This window comes from Mauremys reevesii, linkage group 27, assembly GCF_016161935.1.
Source record: "Mauremys reevesii isolate NIE-2019 linkage group 27, ASM1616193v1, whole genome shotgun sequence".
Classification (NCBI taxonomy): domain Eukaryota; kingdom Metazoa; phylum Chordata; order Testudines; family Geoemydidae; genus Mauremys; species Mauremys reevesii.
The window spans coordinates 6546391-6567283 of NC_052649.1; the positions used below are offsets into that span (position 1 = coordinate 6546391).

Genomic DNA, 20893 nt, shown 5'->3' on the forward strand with positions numbered 1-20893 from the left:
AAGGGGCTGGGGAGCTTGGTCAAGTCTTTTTATGAGAAGGACACATGACACGTGTCCATTTTGAGAATTATTCGTAACCCCTGGTCTGCTCCTACGAGGGGCCTGTGTCCATCGGGCCGCGTGGCGTTGCCCTGGTGTAGGGTGTCGTAGCGTTAGGAGGGCAGATAAGCTGCAGAGTCTATGCAACGTGCCGGTGGTCAAGCTTCAGGTCTTGTGGGAAATTTGGGAGGAAGGCAACCTGGCTTCCCATGGGCCCGGCCATCACCAGAGCTCTGGCAGTGGGTGGCAGATTTGAATTTCTGGCTCTGCTGCGTGGCTGGTCCTACTGCCCTGCTGGGGCCAGGGGAGGGATGGGTCTTCTCGGCCCCGGGGGGAATTCAGAGCACAAGAGGTCTGAGCTCCACTCCAGAGGGGATCGACTGGGGTAAAGGAAAGCAAAGCCGTGTAGAAACAGGCTCCCCATCCCGCAGTCTCTGGGCGAGGTGGTACGGCAGCCCTGGCGCCCCCCAGTCACAGGACAGGCAGCTACGTTTGGTCTGGGCTCCAGGGGAGTGTTCCCAGCCCGGTCGGCCCCTGCGTGCCCCAGGAGCAGCGTCCTCCTCGCTCTGCGGCCAGAGGGAACGGTCCCTGCTCCCCTCCGCGCCAGCGGGCAGGGGCTGCTCACAGCACAGAGCCCGGAGCTCCCACCTGGCTGCTTCGTCAGCCACCCGCTTCCCAGGGTCGCCCCTCTCTGAGTCCTGCGGCCGCCAGCGTCACTCGCTGAAACGCAGTCAGGCCCGGCCCTCGGCTGCTGGAACTGTGACGGCTCCGGGGGCTTAGGCCTGCGATCACTCACCTGAGCAAACTGGGAGTAAGAAACCGGGGGGGGATGATTTCCAGGGGGGCAGTGCCCCCCCCCAGCTATGGGCTTTGTTAACCTCGGCTTGGAGCATTGGCCCTGGGCGTATTACTCCTATACATCCGATGGCTGGCTACACACACACACACACCCGCTGGGCATGACTGTGCAGCATGTGCACACCCACACAGTGCCAGCAACACCTCCCAAAATAGCACTGGGGAGGGTATTTAAACCCTGGACCTGGCCAGGCGGCCAAGTACCCAGGGCTCACACACACACACAATCGGGGCTCTCACACACAGCCGGGCTCACACACACAACCGGGACTCTCACACACGCACAGCCGGACTCTCGCACACACAGCCAGGCTCACACACACACACAGCCAGGCTCACACTCACACACAGCCGGGCTCACACACACGCACAGCCAGGCTCACACACACGCACAACCGGGCTCACACACAGAGCCAGGCTCACACACACGCACAACCGGGCTCACACACGCACAACCGGGCTCTCTCTCACAGCCAGGCTCATCGCCCCCCCAAGCCAGGCGTCCCGCAGGGCGAGGATGTTCGGCAAGAGCGTGGTGCTGCGCAGTGCGGGGGTGCTGGCGGCGGCCGAGCTGGGCTGCCTGGTGCAGGAGGAGGACGTGCTGCGGCACGAATCCTTCACGGCCGAATGGAGGGACCTGTCGCTCTCCACCAGGCCCGAGGAGCGGTGAGTGGGGGGCGCGGGCACCCTGGGCAGCGGGGCAGGGCACTGGGCTCCCCGTGGCCCCGTCCCTGGGCTGAGCGGAGCCCTGGGAGTTTCAGCCGGGGGTGGGGGGCCCTGGAGCAGAGCAGGATCCCTGTCCTGGCCCCCACTCCGTGCCCAGCCAGCCTGGGGCAGAGGGGTCGCAGCCCCCGGGCACAGCGGTGCCCCTTCCCCTCTCCAGCCCCAGCCCAGGCCCCTCCCCCTGCGGCTGCCCCGTCCCCCTGTCCAGGAGAGAGGCAGCCCCAGCTCTGGGCCGTGCCCCCAGCCCCCCAGCCCTGGGTACCGCGTCTGACTGGGAGCAGCGGGTGGGGGATGGGGTGGAGCAAGGCCCCCGCTGCCCCCAGGCCTGCAGGGCACCTCCCCCATCGTGGGCATCTGTGGCGCTCAGGGCAGAAGTGGCCCCAGAGTCTCTCGCTGCCCCGTGGCTCCAGGGGTCGCAGCCCCACAGCCTCAGGGGGCGGGTTGGGTCCTTGGGCTTGTCTGGGCTCCCAGGAGGAGATGGGGGGGCTGCCGGGTGCTGCTCCCTGGGTCCCTAATGCTCCCCCCCCCCGTCCCCAGCTGCTCCCTGCGGGAGGTGGACGATCGGCGCAAGGAGACGTACTGGCAGCAGCAGGAGACGCGCTTCGTGGTGCAGCGATCGCCCTGGCTCATCATGCGGCTGGGCCGGCTGGGCGAGCCCCTGGCCTGCTACCACCTGCCCTACCAGCGGGCGCTGCCCCTGCCCCTCTTCGTGCCGGCCGACCTGAGCGCCAAGGCCGAGCGGGGAGCCACCCCGCCCCAGCTGCGCCGCATGATGGACTTCGAGACGGCGCTGGCCGGGGGCTCCCCGCCCAACGGGCAGTGCCGGGACAAGAAGGCCGTGGCGGAGATCACCAAGGAGCTGCCCCCCGTCGTCCAGCCCAGCCGGCCCGACTTCGGCAAGGGTGACTTCCCCCGCTCCCTGTCCCGCTCCCTGTCCCAGGAGGCGCAGAGGGGCTGAGGGGAGACGATGCCTAGCCCCAGGGTTGCCCATGTGCGACCCCCTTGTGCTGTCTGTGTTAGCGCTGTGTCTGTGTGGCACCCTCGGCGGGTGCCAGGCTGGAGCGGTGTCTTGCCATGGGCACAGGGCACCACCCCGAGTGCCCCTCACCGAGCTTTCCTTAGTTCCCAAGGGTTTGTACAAGGCAGGAGCCGACAAGCGGGAAGCTGGCTCCACTCCCGTCTGTTACACCCTCCTGGCTAAGGCTGGGAATGGGGGCTGATGGGTCCCGTTCCTGGCTCTGGGACACAATGTGTATGTCTACACAGCACACCAAGCCCCAGATCTGACGTGGGGTCAAGCCCAAGGCTCCATTTTGCCCACACAGACATTACTCTGACTCGGTTAGGGAGCCCGTCCTGCCATTGCTGTGCGGCCCCTCAAGTGCAGGCTTGGAAATGAGGCCACGAGCCGGGGTCCCGTGGAGAGCAGTGTAGACATGGGGCAGGACCGCTGGGTTGTGTTCCAGTACGTTACAGGGGGGAGGATGGGATCAGGACTCCTGGGTTCCGTCCCCAGCGCTGGGAGTGGAGTGGGGTCTAGTGGTTTTTAGAGCAGGGGGATCAGGACTCCTGGGTTCTCTGCCCAGCTCTTCCACTGACTCACTGGGTGGCCTGGGGCAGATTCACTGTGACGGGGTGACTGAGCTGCCTCCCTGGGGCTGGGGGGATCCCCTATGGAAAGTGCTTTGAGCGCTCAGAGGCGAGGGGAGGGTGAGGTTCTGGAGGAGGAGGGAGCTGGGACCAGCCTGATTTCACGCCCCTCCCTGTGCGGGGGATCAGGAGCAGGCACACGTGGCGACGGCAAGTGAGCAGAGGGGGCAGGAAGGGCCAGGCGAGGTCCTGCCCGGGGGGACGGGGGATGGCACCGTGGCCGCTGAAGGACAATGCAGGAAGGGATGGAGCAAAGGGGCCACCACGGGTGAGATCAAGGGGAATCCCAGCCCCTTCACTGGGCGAAGTAACCCACGTCCCGCTGCCGGCATGGGAGCCCTGAAACACCAGCGTGATGGGGAGGAGCACGCTGGGGGCTGCAGGGCCGTGATGGGGGACCCACGGGGAAATCAGCCAGGGGTGGGAGCTGCTGCGCTGCGGCTCCGGGGGGGGTGGGGAGGGAGGGTTGTACTAGCTGCTGGGGTGTGTGTGTGGCGGGGGGCGGTTCTATCCACATGACTTTTCCTTGTACTGCAATAAAACTCCAGTCTTGACCCCACGGTCCCGCCTTGGTCCTGTTCCTTTGAAATGCGCAAGCGATCGCTGGGGGGGCTGCACTGACCCTGCCCCCAACAGCTGGCTGGGCTCTGAGCTAGCCCAGCGGTGGTGCTGGCCACAGCTGGAATTGCCTGGTGCCTGGAGGGGCCCGGCGCCATACCCTGTCCCCCCGTCGCAGCCCAGTGACTCCGGCTGAAAGGCTGATGAAGATTTGCACGGCGAGAGAGGTGGCCATTGGGCTGATAGCAGAGGGGCTGAGCCCCCCGCTGGCCCCTCTCCTTGGAAAGGGGCAGGGTGGGGAAAGGAGCAGGGGGCTTCCCAGCCGTCAATCTGCCCGCGATGCAGGAGCCATCCCAGCAGCTGGGATCTCAGTGGGGAACGCTGCACTCAGGCCCGGCTGGAGGGGACTGCAGGGCAGACAGCAGCAGGACAAGAGTTAACGGGAGCCAGGAGAAAGCCCATAACTGGGGTTCCAGGAGGTCGAGGTGGGGGGCCAGAGGGTACAAGCTTCATTTATTAAAGGGGCACGGATGGTTTCAGCACCATGACGTGTAGCAATGTAGGACTGGGACCCAGGACTCCTGGGTTCCACTCCCAGCTCTGATATGTGACCCCGGCCTGGTGCCTCAGTTTCCCCACTGTCTTTTCACAGGCCCTGTTCGGTGCCTCCCTGCCCAGAAGCCATGGTGGTGTGAGGCCTCCAGGGATGTGCTGCACGAGCCTGAAGGCAGCAGCGGTTTGGGCGGGGCCAAGGGGGGACGGGCTGAGAGGAGACAAGGATCTGGCGGGGGGGGGGTCCATGTTCTGTTCCCCTCGCCCACACACGTAACAGCAGGCGTCGGTGCCCTGGCTCCCTGCTGGCCAGCGGAAGGGGTTAATGGGCTGGCTACAGCTGTGGCTGGGAGCAAATCCTGCCGGGCCCAGCTGAGACAGGACTTGCTGCCGCTGGGGTCTGGCGGGCAGAGGCGGGCACTGCCCCCAGAGTCTCCTGCCTGAGAGCCCAGGAGGGAATTGGGACTGGCCCTTCCAGAGCGGCCTCCTGGGCTTAAATCTCGCCCGGGCAGGGAGCTGCTTTCAGAGCCGGGCTAGGCTGGGTCCCGTGCCCAGCCGGCCGGGGCGGGGGAGGGTGCTGTCAAGGCGATGGCTCTAAACAGAGGCGCTTGGCCAGGGACCAGAGCCTGCAGGGGACATTGCACTGTTATTTTTAAAGGCAGCGTCTCTGGTGCTGGATGCGATACCCGCACGGGCCGCTCCACGTGTCCAATGGGCAGAGCAGCCCAGCCACGTGCCTGCTGCCAGGGCCGGGACACTAGTGCAGCAGGGACGTGTCTGTGTTCCTCCCCCCCCCCCTCACCCCCCCGCCCCAGCGCCACCTGCTCCTGTCCTGAGTGCAGAACGTTAACAAGGCCATAAACAGCTTCTGTCCTTGGCACCGCCAGGATCTGGGGGGTGGGGGGGCAGGGGAAGGACCGGAGGTTTGGCCAGAGGCTCTTTAACCTCTGCAAGGGGGGCACTTGGCATGGCACTCCCTGCTGGCGCGTCACCGGCCAGAGCTGGGCAAGGCTGAGAGGCCCTGGAGCCCTGCCTGGGGGGGCTGGGGTGGATGGGGACATGGGCAGGATGAGACGCACACACACACACACGCTGCACACACACACACACAACAATGGACCAAAACAATGCCACCACTGGCACCTGCACCCCCACCCACCTGCCCCACCCCCACCCCTGCCTGCTGACCTTGGGCTGGCCCGGCCATGCCCTCTGCTGCCCTTCCCTGGCTGCCTCCCTGGCTGCCAGCCTCTGCCCAGCCCCTCCTATGGAGCTTCCAGCCGGGCTGTGCTGAGTGCCGGCCGGGACTGGGGCGTGATGGGACTGCGCGGGGCGGCCAGGCAGCACCCTGCGTCAGTCAGCAGAGCTGCAGTCATGCAGAGCTGCCCTCAGCCCTGCCCCTCCCCCCTGCTCTTAGCCCCCCACACACACACCCACCCCCACACACACACACACCCACCACACCCACCCACACACACACACACATGCATCACATCTGCCCCCCCTCCCCCCCCCTCCCCTTTTCACCCCTTTTTCTTTTTTTCTGACACCACCAAGTCCTGGCCTGGGGTGGGGGACAGTGATGCGGGTTTCCCCCCCGGCAAAAGGCAGCAAACTACTTCTAGCTGTGGCATCCATCTCTCTCCCAGGAGCCCTTGGGTGCCAGGGGGGCCAGTCTTCAAGGGGACGCCGCCTACCAGGCTGCCCTGATCCCCAAAACTCTCTGGGGCGGGCGCATGGCCTCGACCCGCTGCCCTGCAGCGTCTCCCTGAGCTCAGCTGGCAAAGGCCCGTATCCGGGGGAACCAAAGGCCCTGAGGCGTCACTGGGGGGTGCCTGGCATGTGCTGTAGCCACGCAGCTGGCAGCAAAGGCTCCGGCCGGGGGGCTGTGGCCAGCGGGAAGCGTTTGCTCTCCGCCTTGTTCGCCAAGTGCAGTCAAGTCTGGGGTGCCAGGGAGCCAGGCAGGGCCTCCCGACTCAGGCATTTGCCTGCGTGGCGTACGTGACCTCCTCTGCGCTAGGAGGGGGCCGTGTGGTGTGAATGAACAGGCCCCGCGAGGAAAATAGCCAGGGTCAGCATCACGGCTTCGTTCTCAGCTGGGAGACTCGCCTCTGCCAGCCCCCAGCAGCAGGATGCCAGGGGAAGCTCTGGTGCCCCCATTGCAAACACCCCCCCCTTTGTGTGCTGGCCTGGGGCCCCGTCCCATCCCTCGGGCTCCCCCGGGCCAGGACGGCTAACACGGCGAATGGAAGGAGAGAGTCGTGCCGCCTTTACTCCTTTTATTACCCAGACAGCCTCATACACCGAGTGCCCCAACACGGGGACGCTGACAGTCAATTCCTTGCCCCAGAATATCACCCCAGGGGATTGAGGATGCAAATGAGCTCCCGGGGTCACCCCTGTCCTGACGTCTCGGGGGAGCCACTCATCCCCCGCATGCACTAATCCTGCTCCTGCAGCGCCGGCTGGCTGAGCATCGCCTTGTGCTCCCCCCCTGCCGGCAACTGCAACCTCCCGGGTCTGCCCTCATCTCCACTTAATCACTGGTCTTCCCCAGGCTAGGGACAGGACCCCACTCTCTCCACTCCCAGTCACTTGCATTAACCACTAGCCCACACTCCCCTCCTGGAGCTGGGAATAGAACCCAGGAGTCCTGGCTCCCAGCTCCCGCTACTCCTCTACCCAATGCTCCTCTGCCAGAGCTGGGGCTAGAACCCAGGAGTCCTGGCTCCCAGCTCCCGCTACTCCTCTATCCAATGCTCCTCTGCCAGAGCTGGGGCTAGAACCCAGGAGTCCTGGCTCCCAGCTCCCGCTACTCCTCTACCCAATGCTCCTCTGCCAGAGCTGGGGCTAGAACCCAGGAGTCCTGGCTCCCAGCTCCCCGCATTTCTCTACCTATTAGCCAACACTCCTCTGCCGGAGCTGGGGCTAGAACCCAGGAGTCCTGGTTCCCTGCCCCTGACTGCTCTAACCATTAGCCCACACTCCCTCCCCCCACTGTGCTGTTAGACCCAAAGATCATCAGCTGCTGTGACAGCCTTGCTGACAGCTGATTGACAGCTCAGCCGGGAAGGCCGTTCTTAAAGCGACAGAGTTCCAATTGCAGCTCCATCAGCATGCATGGTGCTGTACGAATCCATGGTCCCGGCCCCACAGAGCTCACAGTCTAACTCGAAAAGCCACATGCAGCCACGGCGTAACCTCGCTGAGCTTACGCCCGGGATGGCTTTGGCCCAGAGATGGGCCTCTACAGTAACCCCGCGTTGCCCGGCTCACCGTGGGTATTTCTCATGCAGGGGGAGCCGTGAGCTGGGAACGCAGAGCCCTACGGGCAGGTCCGTGCCCCGGCCCCTCAGCCCCTCTGCGCCTCCTGGGACAGGGAGCGGGACAGGGAGCGGGGGAAGTCACCCTTGCCGAAGTCGGGCCGGCTGGGCTGGACGACGGGGGGCAGCTCCTTGGTGATCTCCGCCACGGCCTTCTTGTCCCGGCACTGCCCGTTGGGCGGGGAACCCCCGGCCAGCGCCGTCTCGAAGTCCATCATGCGGCGCAGCTGGGGCGGGGTGGCTCCCCGCTCGGCCTTGGCGCTCAGGTCGGCCGGCACGAAGAGGGGCAGGGGCAGCGCCCGCTGGTAGGGTAGGTGGTAGCGGCCCAGGGGCTCGCCCAGCCGGCCCAGCCGCATGATGAGCCAGGGCGATCGCTGCACCACGAAGCGCGTCTCCTGCTGCTGCCAGTACGTCTCCTTGCGCCGATCGTCCACCTCCCGCAGGGAGCAGCTGGGGACGGGGGGGGGGAGCATTAGGGACCCAGGGAGCAGCAACCGGCAGCCCCCCCCATCTCCTCCTGGGAGCAGGGAGCCCAGACAAGCCCAAGGACCCAACCCGCCCCCTGAGGCTGTGGGGCTGCGACCGCTGGAGCCATGGGGCAGCGAGAGACTCTGGGGCCACTTCTGCCCTGATCGCCACAGATGCCTGCGATGGGGGAGGTGCCCTGCAGGCCTGGGGGCAGCGGGGGCCTTGCTCCACCCCATCCCCCACCCGCTGCTCCCAGTCAGACGCTGTACCCAGGGCTGGGGGGCTGGGGGCACGGCCCAGAGCTGGGGCTGCCTCTCTCCTGGACAGGGGGACGGGGCAGCCGCAGGGGGAGGGGCCTGGGCTGGGACTGGAGAGGGGAAGGGGCACCGCTGTGCCCGGGGGCTGCGACCCCTCTGTCCCAGGCTGGCTGGGCACGGAGTGGGGGCCAGGACAGGGATCCTGCTCTGCTCCAGGGCCCCCCACCCCCGGCTGAAACTCCCAGGGCTCCACTCAGCCCAGGGACGGGGCCACGGGGATCCCAGTGCCCTGCCCCGCTGCCCAGGGTGCCCGCGCCCCCCACTCACCGCTCCTCGGGCCTGGTGGAGAGCGACAGGTCCCTCCATTCGGCCGTGAAGGATTCGTGCCGCAGCACGTCCTCCTCCTGCACCAGGCAGCCCAGCTCGGCCGCCGCCAGCACCCCCGCACTGCGCAGCACCACGCTCTTGCCGAACATCCTCGCCCTGCGGGACGCCTGGCTTGGGGGGGCGATGAGCCTGGCTGTGCGTGTGAACCCGGCTGTGCGTGTGTGAGCCTGGCTCTGTGTGTGAGCCCGGCTGTGTGTGTGTGTGAGCCTGGCTCTGTGTGTGAGCCCAGTTGTGTGTGAGTGTGAGCCTGGCTCTGTGTGTGAGCCCAGTTGTGTGTGAGTGTGAGCCTGGCTCTGTGTGTGAGCCCGGCTGTGTGTGCGAGAGTCCGGCTGCGTGTCTGAGCCCTGGTACGTGGCTGCCCGGGCCGGGGTTTATGTAGCTTCCCTGCTGCTATTTCCGAGCCGCGTCGTCAGGGGCTATATCCGCCCCACGCGGTCACTCGCCAGCGCTCCAGACACCGGACACCACCCGAGTTGGTTGTTTACTGGAAACCAGCCCTGGCCCAGAGCTCACCCTGCCAGGCCAACATTTGCACCCCCGCCCCTCGCGGCGCCTTTGGGAAACTGCAGGGGTCTCAGCTATGGGGGCGGGGGATGGGGGGGGTTAGTCCTGGGCCACTGTCTACACCAGGTGGCCCAACCCTTTACGGGTGTGAATTAACCCTTTGCAACTCCCCAGCCCAATGCGGGAGGAGCGTTCTGGTCACAGGGAGGGGACGTGATCTACTCTGGGGCTCAGCGGGAATCAATGGAAGAGCTGGGAATTCTGATACCCTCGCCTACCCCGCTCTAACCACTAGACCCCACTCCCCTCCCAGAGCTGGGAATGGAACCCAGGAGTCCTGGCCCGCAGCCCATCCCACCCCCGCTGTAACTGACTGGAGCCCACTCCTCTCCCTCCCACAACTTCAAAGGCCGGGGCTCTGGGGAAAAGGGGTGGTGGCGCTTTTAAAGGGCTCTCCCCAGCCCCGGAGCTGGGCGGGGTGATCCCACCGGAGCTGGCCGGCCGGCTGCCTGGGGGGCCCCAATTGAGCCAGTGGCCCCTGGATGGCAGAGCCCAGAGGTCCCCAGAGAGCATGTGGCAGCTGGACCGAGAGCTGGGGCGGTTCTCAGACTGGGTGTCTCATTGACGGGCCGGGCTCGGCGCTGTCCCAGCCCACGGAGCACAGGGGCCTGTTTGGGGGATGAGCTTATCCTGAAACCTGACCCTGGAGACCCCCGTGTTAGTGGCTCCCCCGGCGGGCGAGCTCCCAGCCCCGTGTCCGGCAGGCCCACCCGGGGCAGTGACAATGGCGTGAGCCCGTGCGCTCAGCACCCTCCCCCGGCCCGAGACGCAATGTGAAAACCTCGCCCGGCTGGGAGAAAATGTGCTGCGCAGCCCAGGCTGGCTGTCCCGCCAGGGCCAAGGGATGAGGCTAATTATAGCTGCCCTGGGGCCAAGGATTCCTGGGGGCGGGGTGGAGGGTGCGGCAGCATGTGAAGGACTCACACTTTCCGGGTGGAGACTTGGGGCTTAGAGCTGGGGGGCAGGGAGCCAGGACTCCTGGGTCCTACTCCCAGCTCTGGGAGGGGAGTGGGGTCTAGTGGTTAGAGGGAGAGGGAGCAGGAGAGGGGGAGGTCTGGGAGCCAGGACGCCTGGGTTCTATCCTAGCTCTGGGAGAGGAGTAGCTTAGAGCAGGTCACATGGAGCCAGGACTCCTGGGTTCTAAGCTGATCATTGGGTGGCAGGTGCTATAATACTCATATTATTATTCCCCACTTGCTGTGGGACCCTTCTAGTGCCCTTCCCCCACAGCACCTCCATTCCCTCCCTCCCTCCCCCGCCCCCCCAACCCTAGTGAAATGGCCTTTCCTAGGGCTAGCAACATAAATGGTATCAGGACGCCTGGTCAGTGCCCCTCCTCGGCTGGCAGAAAGGGCCCCAGGATCCTTCATGGCCAGTAAGTGGCTTCTGGGTGTTGGTCTCAGCGGGAAGCCCAATGACTGACCAGGCTGATGCCCCCCATTCTGGGCACGCTGGGGGGGAGCAGCCCCTGCTGTGTGGGTCAGCAGAGGACCCTGGGCTGTGGAGTTGATGCTCTTCCACCAGCTCTGGTATCGCATGGCGGGGGCTGGAGAATCGGCTGTCAGCCTGGCCCCGGCAGACCCCCCCACCTCCATGCAGCCAGTGACAATTCCCACCCCCCTCGAAAAGCCCACCAGCCGCTCACGGATCAAAACACGTTTGCCCCACCAGAGAGCTGGGATCGGTCCCATTTAATGGCCTTCCGCTGACATAATTTATGAGCTGAGGCAGCTTTTCCAAAACAGCCTGAAAGCATCTGGGGCCGCTAACCTGTTCCAGGCCTGGCGTTATCAGCTGCACCAGAGATATTTCACAAGCACAATTGACAGGGCCCTGAGGCCGCCCCCCCTTGCCCGCTAATTCCATTACCGCCCTGGTTTGCATTGTGCCAATGAGCCCCTTCCCATCATGCGGGTGGGGGCCGGGGGGCTGAGCGGATCCAGCTGCCATGAATGGGCTGGGAGGAGAGTTGGTTTGTTCCCACCTGGGAGGCTGAAATTGGAGGCGAGGTGGCAAAGGGACGCCCCCTGCCCCTTCCCCCCTGGCTGCGATGGATCTCCCCCGGCCAGACCAGTGCTGGGAATGGTCCTAACGCCTGGTGTCTCAGGACAGCCCCATCTCGCCCCTGCCATGGGAAGCACCAGGGAGCCAGGGTGGAGCGACGGGGATGGGCAGGTGCTGGCTGAGAGCTGGGGTCCGGCTGGTGCAACGTGCTGCCTCCTTGTGGAGCACGTCACAGAACCAGCCTGCAGTTAAAGAGCAATTCACAACCTGTGTCCGGAGGGGCCTACGTGGAAAGGAATCAATAGAGCTGTGTGTTGGGGGAGACCCATGGCTGGGCTGGCAGGGGCTGCGGGTGGGGAGTGAGGGGCACCGGCAGAGCCGTTGGGGGAGCACAGGGCTGGAATAGCAATGGGGCTGCGGGTCGGGAGTGAGGGGCACCGGCAGAGCCGTTGGGGGAGCACAGGGCTGGAATAGCAATGGGGCTGCGGGTCGGGATTGAGGGGCACCGGCAGAGCCGTGGGAGGAGCACAGGGCTGGAATAGCAATGGGGCTGCGGGTCGGGAGTGAGGGGCACCGGCAGAGCCGTGGGGGGAGCTGGCACTTCCCTTACTCTCCTCTTCACAAGCTTTACGTTCACTGTGAAAACCCAGAGCCCGTCAGCAGGCTGAGCTGGTGGGGGTGGAACGGCCGCTCTGCCAGAGCGGCAGGACGTGGGTCCGCCCACCCCGGCGCTGACACTAACCTGGTTAGCTGGGATGAACGGCCACAATAAAGTCGCCTTTCAATACACTTGGCAAATGATCATCCGGTGCAAGATAAACTAATCTCCCACCCCACCCCCGACGTGTCTCTGGCGCCTCCATTAACTCCCCTAAATGTCCAGCCAATCACTGCAGACAGCTTCCTCCCCGCCTGGCTGGGCCGGGGGGCCGGCGCGCTTGGGGGGGGCAGAGGGGGGCAGCTAGAGAAATGGCCTCAATTTCCATCCGCCCTGCGGGGAGCACCAGGTCCCATCTGCCTGCCGCACGTTGTGCCCTAATCAGATTGGGCCGATTAGCGCATTGCGACACCCTGAGCCACCCAGGGCAGGGGCTATAAAGGTGGCTCCCTCGGCCCCAGCTGGGCGTGAGCCGGCCGGCCGATCCCCCAGCCATGAGCGGCATCGCAGCCGTCGGGGAGAGCTACCAGAAGTTCAACCCCAGAGCCTACCTGCAAAACAACTACATGCCGCCCCGGGCCGACTTCAGCTCCGAGGACTGCGTGGTGCCCTGGAAGCTGCGCTGCCTGGCCGAGGCCTTCGCCACAGGTGAGCGGTGGGGTGAGACAGACGCTGGAAATGAGCCTTTAAAGGGCTTTGCAGGCATCAGTGGATGAAGCCTCCGAGCTGCCTTGGGAGGGAGGAGAGTGTCACGGCCTCTCTGTTACTGATGGGGAAACTGAGGCACAGACTGACGCCAGCACTAGAGGCAGATCTGGGAACAGAACCCAGGAGTCCTGGTGCCCAGCCTGACACTCTGACCACTACACTCCGTTCCCCTGGCAGCTCGGGGGAGCGAACCCAGGAGCCACGATTCCCACCCCTCACCTCTGCTAGGCTCAACGTCTTGTGACTTCTAGCACAGAAAAAGCCTTTGTGGCCAAGGCTCAGCTCGAGTGGAGAACGGGTATAAGGATCTCTTGGCCGGGCTGAGGGTGTCTCCCTGCAGGTTTGCTGTACCCATATGGCTGTCGGGGAAACGCTTCCCAGCAGAGACCGGGCCTGGGTCTTGGCTGAAATTCTCCTTCCATTTCCGCTCTCACAGCGTCCTCCACCGCAAAGCGGGTAACCCAAAAACTCACACACACCCCTCAGCACACGTCCCTGTACCAGTCTCCCTCTCCTCCCAGGTGACATCCACGGCCGCACCCTGCTCGACATCGGCTCCGGCCCCACCATCTACCAGCTCCTGAGCGCCTGCGACCACTTCGAGGAGATCATTGCCACCGACTACCTGGAGGTGAACCGGGAGGTGCTGCGCCGGTGGGTGCAGGACGAGCCTGACAGCTTCGACTGGAGCCCGTACATCAAACACGTCTGCCGGATTGAGGGCAAAGGGTAGGCGGCTGGGGGGGCGGGAGGGGGCAGCCTGCGAACCAGGCTGGCCGGTGGCACCAGAGCCAGGGGAAGAGCTGCCGGTGCTGCGTGCGGGAGCGAGGGGCGTTCGAGCAGGACTGGATGGAGCAGCCGGTCTGGCTGATGCTCCGTGGTCCGGGCTGGTTGTGTGACCTGAGGGTGTCGCTTGAATTCCCAAACTCGCTGTTCACCGGCTGGAAATGGACCCAGGGGGTGTGGGGGAGATTTAGCAACTGGGTGACAAGCACCTAGGGCAGAGTGGGGGTTGCTGAGACACAGAGTTAAAGGAGCCGGGGTGGCCTCGGCGTTGTTAGCCAGCAGACGCGTGTGCATGCAGTGTGTGTCACAGGGAGCGCACCACTGCCCAGTCGTGTCCCACACGTTCACACACACACTGACACCCCCCCGATCACTTAGCTCACCCAGTGACTGCCCCGGGTGTCGCTCCCTCTCCTCTGCTCACCCGGAGCCAGCGTTACAAAGTTAACACCCAGCAAGCCCCAGTGTCCTGGGCCCGCTCACCGGCCACCTGGCCTCACCCCCAGGGCTTTGCCCTGCCAGCCAGGCAGCGTGGCACTGGGGGATTGGAAGCACAAGGCGCTCGCACCAGACTCGCTTGTGTCAGGAAATGTGGGGGAGTCAGGGCCCTGCACCCCCCAACTTCCTGCGATTCACCGGGACTCTCAGCCAGGCAGTAAAACAGGTGGTTTATTGGACAACAGGAACCCAGCCCAAACCAGAGCTTGTAGGCACAGACAACAGGACCCCCGCAGTCAGGTCCAGCTTGGGGGGCAGGGAACTGAGACCCCAGCCCTGGGGCTGCCTCTGTTTCCCCAGCCAGCTCCAAACTGAAATGCCCTCCAGCCGTCTCCCCAAGCCTCCCCCCGGTTCCTCCCCCTGCCGTTGCCCAGGCCAAGGTGTCACCTGGCCCCAACCCCCCTCCCGGGCTCAGGTATCGTCCCCCAAGTGAAGTCACCCCCTGATATCCCCATCACCAATGCAGACAGTCCCAGGTCAATCCGCCCCAGCCCCTGCTCCGTCACAGCTTGTCAGCCCAGGCTCCCTGGCTGGAGGACCCGGCTCCTGGAGCAGGGCTGGGGGTAGGAGCTGCTCGGGGAAAGCAAATTGCTGGCTCCAAACAACAACCGGAGAGTATCAGTGATGGGGGGGGGGGCTCGTGGGTCTGGTAACGTCACTCCTCCAGCTCTGGGTAGGGCACAGGGCCCCAGCAGCATCACTGCAAAGCCCCCACATTGATCTCCCAGCCTGCAAAGCAACCAGGGTGCTCCCCAGGGTACGGGGTACCCTCCCCAGGACCAGGGGCTCTGACCACCCTGCTTGGGAGCAGCGAGAGATGGGGGGTGGAAAATGATCTCCCGCGTGTAGAGAAGGTAAAACCTACACCCACACCCTTGTGACCCCAGAACTCAGAGCTGGGACCACCCTGCACTCAGAAAGGGGAGTCGCCCACAGCCTTGTGCCAAAACAGCCGTGGCAGCGTGAACCCGACCTGCTTCCACGCTGCGTTTGGGACAATCTGGAGCTGGAAACAGCCAGATCTCGCCGTGTAACCTGACGTTCCCCTGCTGCCAGGCTCCCCAGCATAGCCCGGCTCCTCTGCCTCAGAGGCTGGGAGCTCCAAGGAGCATGGACGTGATGCTGGTGAGCGCGTAGCCGAATCGGGCTGGTTTTGCACAGAGCCCTGAGCTCCTACCCCCGGGAAAGTCAGGTCAGTTCTGCCCAGCAGCTCCGGAGTCCCTCCCCGCTCTAGCTTGCCCAGAGCTCTGTCTAGCCTAGGTTATACGGCTCCTCAGGGAAGCGGCTGGGCACCTGGCCGGAGCGAGCTAAACCCCCGCTTCCTAGGAGTCTCAGCTATGGAGATGGGTCCCTCTCCATAGGAACCGACCATGGCTCTGATCTCTCCAGCACTGAGGTGGGCTGGAGGGGTGCAGTGGGGGGAAGCTCCATGTCAGACTCTGGTGTTATCACCACAGCACTTGGAGTGGGCATAAAATTCTCACCCCACCCCACCCCATCGGGCGCTTTTCCGTGGGCCGGTTCGGCCTGAATTTCCCTTTGGCTCCTCTGAGCCCATCATCCCCCTTGGAGCACCCTAAACACCCACTCTCCCTCCTTGGTGCAGCTGGATACACTCCCCCCCCACCCCCCGCCGCTGCCCATTGCTCGACTCCCGCGCTCCCTTTCTCACGGCCAGGCCTCATTCCTGTCTGGCTTACACAGGGAGCAGTGGAAGGAGAAAGAGCAGAAGCTGAGAAGGAAACTGAGGCAGATCCTGCCCATCGACGTCCACCAGCCCGAGCCGCTGGGCTCCCAGTTGTGCCAGCCGGCCGACGCCCTGGTCTCCACCTTCTGCCTGGAAGCGGTGAGCCCCGACCGGCCGAGCTTCGAGAGAGCCCTGCGTAACGTCACCACCTTGCTGCAGCCCGGCGGCCACTTCCTCTTCATTGGCGCCCTGGAGGAGACTTTCTACCTGGCTGGCGAGGCCAAGCTCTCAGTGGTGCCGGTGAGCGAGGCCGACGTCAGGGAGGCCTTGAGCAAGAGCGGCTACCACATCCACGACTTCCGCTCCTACCTCATGCCGCCCGGCCTGAAAATCGGCGTGGATGACGTGAGTGGGGTCTTCTTTGTCCACGCACAGAAGAAGCCCGTGGCCTGAGGCCCGTGGCAAGGAAGGCAGGCCTGGGCAATCCTCTTGTTCTTTGCTAAGATGCACGTCCCACAGCAGAGTGAAGCTTGGCAGCTAGAAATGCAATAGATGCTGCGTGATTCTCCTTATCTGCCTAGGATGGATGCATCTCAAGTTAACACCCCCTCCACCAGAGCTCTTCTCCTTTGCATGTGGTAGCTGATTTAGCAGTGAAGGGGTTAAATAAAACTGGAGGCAGGTGGATTAGCTGGTTCTCTGAGGGTCTCTTCATTCATAAATTCTAGGCTTCTATTAATGGCAGGTCCTGTTCCCCTGTGTCCATGTAGGGCCAAGCGGGGTGTGAGCAGCTACTGGAGCATCAGGCAGGGCTGGCTTGCTGCAGCACCCAGGTTCTCCTTGTGCCGTACAAACAGAGTGAAATCCTACCTGGGGGATGCATTTCTAGAGCCCCTCCCTATCGGCTCTGGGTGCTTTTACAGCACTTTGGGGGGTTCAAAATGCTTACATCCTTCAATCAATCTGCATACCAGCCTGTGAAGCAGCTCTGCCTTACCACCCTTGTTTTATAAACAGGGAAACTGAGTCACAGAAACTAAGTAGGGGTGAGTTAGAGAGCGAGAGCTGGGATTAGAACTCAGCCAATTCCTGATCCTGCACTCAATGCACTAGTTCTCTCTCTCTCTCCACGTGACATGCAGCCACCTCTGGGGCAGAATTCACCAGCTGCTAAAAGGCAGACAGTACCATTCCACAAGAGTTTAGAACAGGTAATGAAAAACCGCCTCCCACTCCCTCTGAAAGTGAAAGGGAAGTAGGAGGCAGGCAGAATATAAATGACCCAATCTGGAATTTCACTGTAGAGGGAGAAGACAAAACTAGCCGAGGTAGAATTTCAGCAGGATTCCAACTTCAGAATTAGCACAATTTAGTTTTGGTACCAATCCCATCTGCTGAAGAATTTTAGTGGGAACCCCAGATAATTTAGGCCCAACAGATAGAATTTTACTGTATGTTTAAAAAAAACCTTCCAGAGAACCTAATAATGCCGAGATGTTTTCATGATTTCCACGGCACTTTATCTAGATAGTTATTGGGTGGCTATAGATACGTATTCCATGCTGTCCTCTGAGAGCTACACACACTGCCTTTGTTTTACTGCATGAGAATCCATTGAAAATAAAAGCTATAAAAATCAAGGCAAACAGGCTGTCTAGATTCACTCTGAGCTGGGGAAGTGTAAACGTTAAGCAAACAGCCTACAAAGCAGATGCGAGTCTCTATTTAAGGAATCCCAACGTGGTTAATAGTTCAGCTGACGACTTTAATAAACAGAGGATGTTGAATTTGGAACCAACCCTTTAAAGAAATGTTTTTTGGGGAAAAAAATAGGTCTTTCCCCAAGGTGGGGGGCACAGTAACCCCACATTGACCCTCTCTAGTTAACTCTCTCTAGTAAAAAATGGTTTGGAAGCCAAGGGTGGGATTTTATGGTGCTGAAGTGAGTTAAGAGCATCGCCCTTGGCTGGTCTCTCTAATTTCCTCTCGGGGCTGCAGCAGCCCGCGCGGGACCTGCAGGTCGCATTGGTGAGGTAGCTTAAAGCCACAGCGTCTTTCAGAGGCCCGACTCCGTGCCCCACAATGTCACTGAAAATGGACGTGGCGGCTCCCCAGCACCATGGGCAGTCAGTCTGACAGGCTGTCTCTCTACTGCTTCCCGCCAGCTCGTGCTCCTTCGTCACCACTCACAAGTACCTGCCTTGGAGCGTGCCAGGTCGGTAATGACGTCACCACTTCTTTAGCCATCAGGTCACAATGGCGCCAGGCTGGCCTCATTCTCCTAGGGGGCTAGTTAGTTCATGCAGCTGGGAGTGGGGAAGGAATTCAAGGCTTCAAGTGAGCATCCAGTCTTTAAATCCAATCCCCGCCCCAGCGGCAGCGCAGAGGGATTTAGGCTCGTGCGTGAGGCCAGTGAGTAACGTTACTATCCAGAGAACTGACATCACACCCGTCAGCACGGTCTGTAGCCGCGGGGGACAGGACAGCGAGCCCTGTTCAAGGGATTAACTGATCACCAGGGAGGTTAGGTTGAAGTTCCCCTTCCCGAGCTTCAGCTGCTGCTGGGAGGCAGGAGCTAGGTCTGGCTGCGTCATTGCTGTGCCCAGTGACAGCCCCCCCCCCCCATTCCCAATTCCTGTCTCTAGAGCGGGATTTGGCAGAGAGCGCACAAGCTGCGTTCAGTACAGCCACGACTTTTATTTACAGCTCTTGCATCCTTAGGCACAGAAGTTTCCCCATGGCCTGACTGCCAGGTGCTCCCTCACATCTCGTCAGCCTCAGCCCAGGAAAGCACAGGGCAGAGCCCACCTGCCTTGGAGTTGCTGATTTGATCGTACAGTTTTTTGCCTCGTCTAAAGAGTATCCGAACCGCGCCATCAATCCAAACGCTGGGAAGGCCGGTAATATGGGCCAGGCTTTATCCACAGAGCATAAGCCGAATCTGTGATTGCAGCCGAGTCTCCTGGCTGGCCCCTAGCCATGCGCTTTAGAGGATGGGGGCCAGGAGAGTGGCTGGGATCCTGCTCTAATCAGGTTTCCTGGTAAGAAGCCCAGCCCTGCTCCCAACTGCAGTGGGTCTGTCCATTGTTAATGACAGATGTCCAACAGCTGGCACCACCAACCCCACTCCAGCTCCCATCTCACCCTCACTTCTTCCAGTCAATTCTCCCTCCATCCCAACCCAGTAATTCCTGGACCTGATCCCCAGCTGGAGGTGGCTGCTTCCTGGCCTGGAGTTTGACGCCGTGACCCTCCCAGCCCCGCTCCCCAGCTGGCCACGTGACAGCACTCCACTTAATTCAGGATTTGAGGCAGAGAGGGGATTAAAGAGTGGTCATTATTCACATTTTTGGCAACTCCAAATGCTTTTTCTTTTAGGTGGAGATTTGGGGGCAAAAAATCAACAGATGAAGAGAGTGGAGATTATTAGATTCATTACAATTTTATTCTCACAGAACCCAGGACAATAATACTGCCAAAGGTTCGTTTGCACCGCTTGCAAAAATCACCGACTTGACCCAAGTCTAATACAATTAATTGATCACGCTCCAAAGGGCTGATTTAAGAAGTGAAACAGCAATAGAATACACGTCAGTCACATTCACATCCCCATACGACACGTGTGGGGGCTGCACGGTGATAGAAAATCTGCCCCCATTCCCTTATTACCATGATATATACAGATTATCCCAACCCATCACCTGTATAACCAGAAAAGGAAATATCCTCGGAAACGGAGGAGGAAAAAGAAACCCACAAATCTACACTCTCCCCTTCCCCTGCAGCAAAGCAGCTGCTCCCACCAACAGCACTTTCAGGTCACCTTCAGGACATTCTGTTACCAAGCCCAGCTGAAGTGGCTGGCAGGGGCGATGCCAGTAGAATGTCCGGTCATTTTCCATGTGAAAAACAGATGCCAGGCTCTGGTGATAGCGCCGAGGGTGAACGGACAGCGAGCGAGCACACAATGTGCTGCGTTGGCTGGGAGCTATCTGGGGAGGATGTGCTGTTTGTTTTCTACTTCTAAAATTACACACTGGGACGTTTCATTAAGACGTTGGCACAGAGCTCTGAGGCAGGAGCTGCTTTTGCAGTGGGGTCAATCGTTACACACACACACACACACCTGCTTTCACTGTACCATCACCTGTTGTACACCCTGGCACGCACAGCCATCAGTCTGTTCTTGGCAAGAATTTCCACGAGAAGCCTCCATTACAACCCTGCTAACTGCAGTGTCACACCAAATGCCTCCTCCCTGCTGGGGTTCAGCACTCCGGTGGAAAGCCAGGGGGAGGGAGGGCTCCCAGTGCAACAGGAGTTTTTAAACTAGCCTGAAAACTCTTTGCTCCAGCACATGTACAAGCGCAGCGAACAAGGAAAACTAAGGGTTAAAACCAGGGGCAGGGCATTTTGCTTCCCCTGAGACTCAGGACATGGACTACTGCGGGAATAAGGCAAGGCCCTGGGAGGGCTGCTGGACGGAAAGGTGAGGTCAGAACCCTGGGCCTGCAGAGCAGTGGGGAGAAGGGCCGCTGGCCCCAGCGAGTCTAATGCCAGCCCTGCCCTCCGGGTGATTTTAGCGGAGCCCTGCTTAGAGCCACGGCTCTGGACCGCTGCATGGCCACAGGGTGGGACTGCGAGTGAAGACGAGGGAGAGGAGAGGGCATGGCCTTGTGGAACCACATGGGCCAGTGCCGGGAAGACACAGAATCCCTCCAGGGAAGAGACCAGCTAAATCCGCTGGCTGCAAGAGAGGTCCCAGCGAGTCAGGCACATCACTGCCCAGCCGGGCTCTGCCAGAGAAGGATCCCTCTACCATGCACTGAATGTGGGAAAAGCTTCAGTCAGTTCCAGCCACCCGGCACCTGGCCCGCACTGCTCAGATGCACCCTTCCCGTGCAGCAGGTTCTGCACCCCTCCGCAAACGGCTCTCACCCGCAGGAAGGGGATTCTACTTGTTACCCTGAGATTTCCCTGCCCCAGCAGCTGGCTGGACTTGGCATTCTCCGCTAGCCAGACAACAAAGTGCTGCTGAGTCATCCAACTCCTCCGTTCGCTCACTCTGCCTATGGCTCTGCAAAGTTACGGGCCCCTGCACCCAGGGGTCTGGCTAGTCTGGGATCTCTGTGAAGCAAGATGAATGGAGGATACCAGGGTAGAGTGTTTGGAA

The 20893-nt window shown here is 61.9% G+C and overlaps 3 protein-coding genes and 1 long non-coding RNA gene across 4 annotated transcripts; 3 read left to right on the forward strand and 1 right to left on the reverse strand.

The window, feature by feature from the left end:
• The first annotated feature begins 1257 nt into the window (after positions 1–1257).
• Positions 1258–3716, forward strand: LOC120392014 (telethonin-like). Its single transcript, XM_039516287.1, has 2 exons — positions 1258–1563; positions 2158–3716. Exons 1-2 carry the CDS (start codon positions 1415–1417, stop codon positions 2576–2578), a joined length of 570 nt encoding a protein of 189 aa, XP_039372221.1. The 5' UTR covers positions 1258–1414; the 3' UTR covers positions 2579–3716.
• Positions 3717–6644: 2928 nt separating this feature from the next.
• Positions 6645–9018, reverse strand: LOC120392010 (telethonin-like). Its single transcript, XM_039516282.1, has 2 exons — positions 8756–9018; positions 6645–8153 (listed from the first exon to the last, which is right to left on the reverse strand). The coding sequence occupies exons 1-2, from the start codon at positions 8902–8904 to the stop codon at positions 7733–7735; spliced, it is 570 nt and encodes a 189-aa protein (XP_039372216.1). The 5' UTR covers positions 8905–9018; the 3' UTR covers positions 6645–7732.
• A 3383-nt stretch (positions 9019–12401) lies between these two features.
• Positions 12402–17640, forward strand: PNMT (phenylethanolamine N-methyltransferase). The gene is made up of 3 exons (XM_039516517.1): positions 12402–12689; positions 13271–13478; positions 15738–17640. The coding sequence occupies exons 1-3, from the start codon at positions 12536–12538 to the stop codon at positions 16171–16173; spliced, it is 798 nt and encodes a 265-aa protein (XP_039372451.1). The 5' UTR covers positions 12402–12535; the 3' UTR covers positions 16174–17640.
• Positions 17641–17815: 175 nt separating this feature from the next.
• Positions 17816–19067, forward strand: LOC120392100. The gene is made up of 2 exons (XR_005591597.1): positions 17816–18132; positions 18427–19067. It is a non-coding gene; the product is annotated as an uncharacterized LOC120392100 (long non-coding RNA).
• Positions 19068–20893: the final 1826 nt, after the last annotated feature.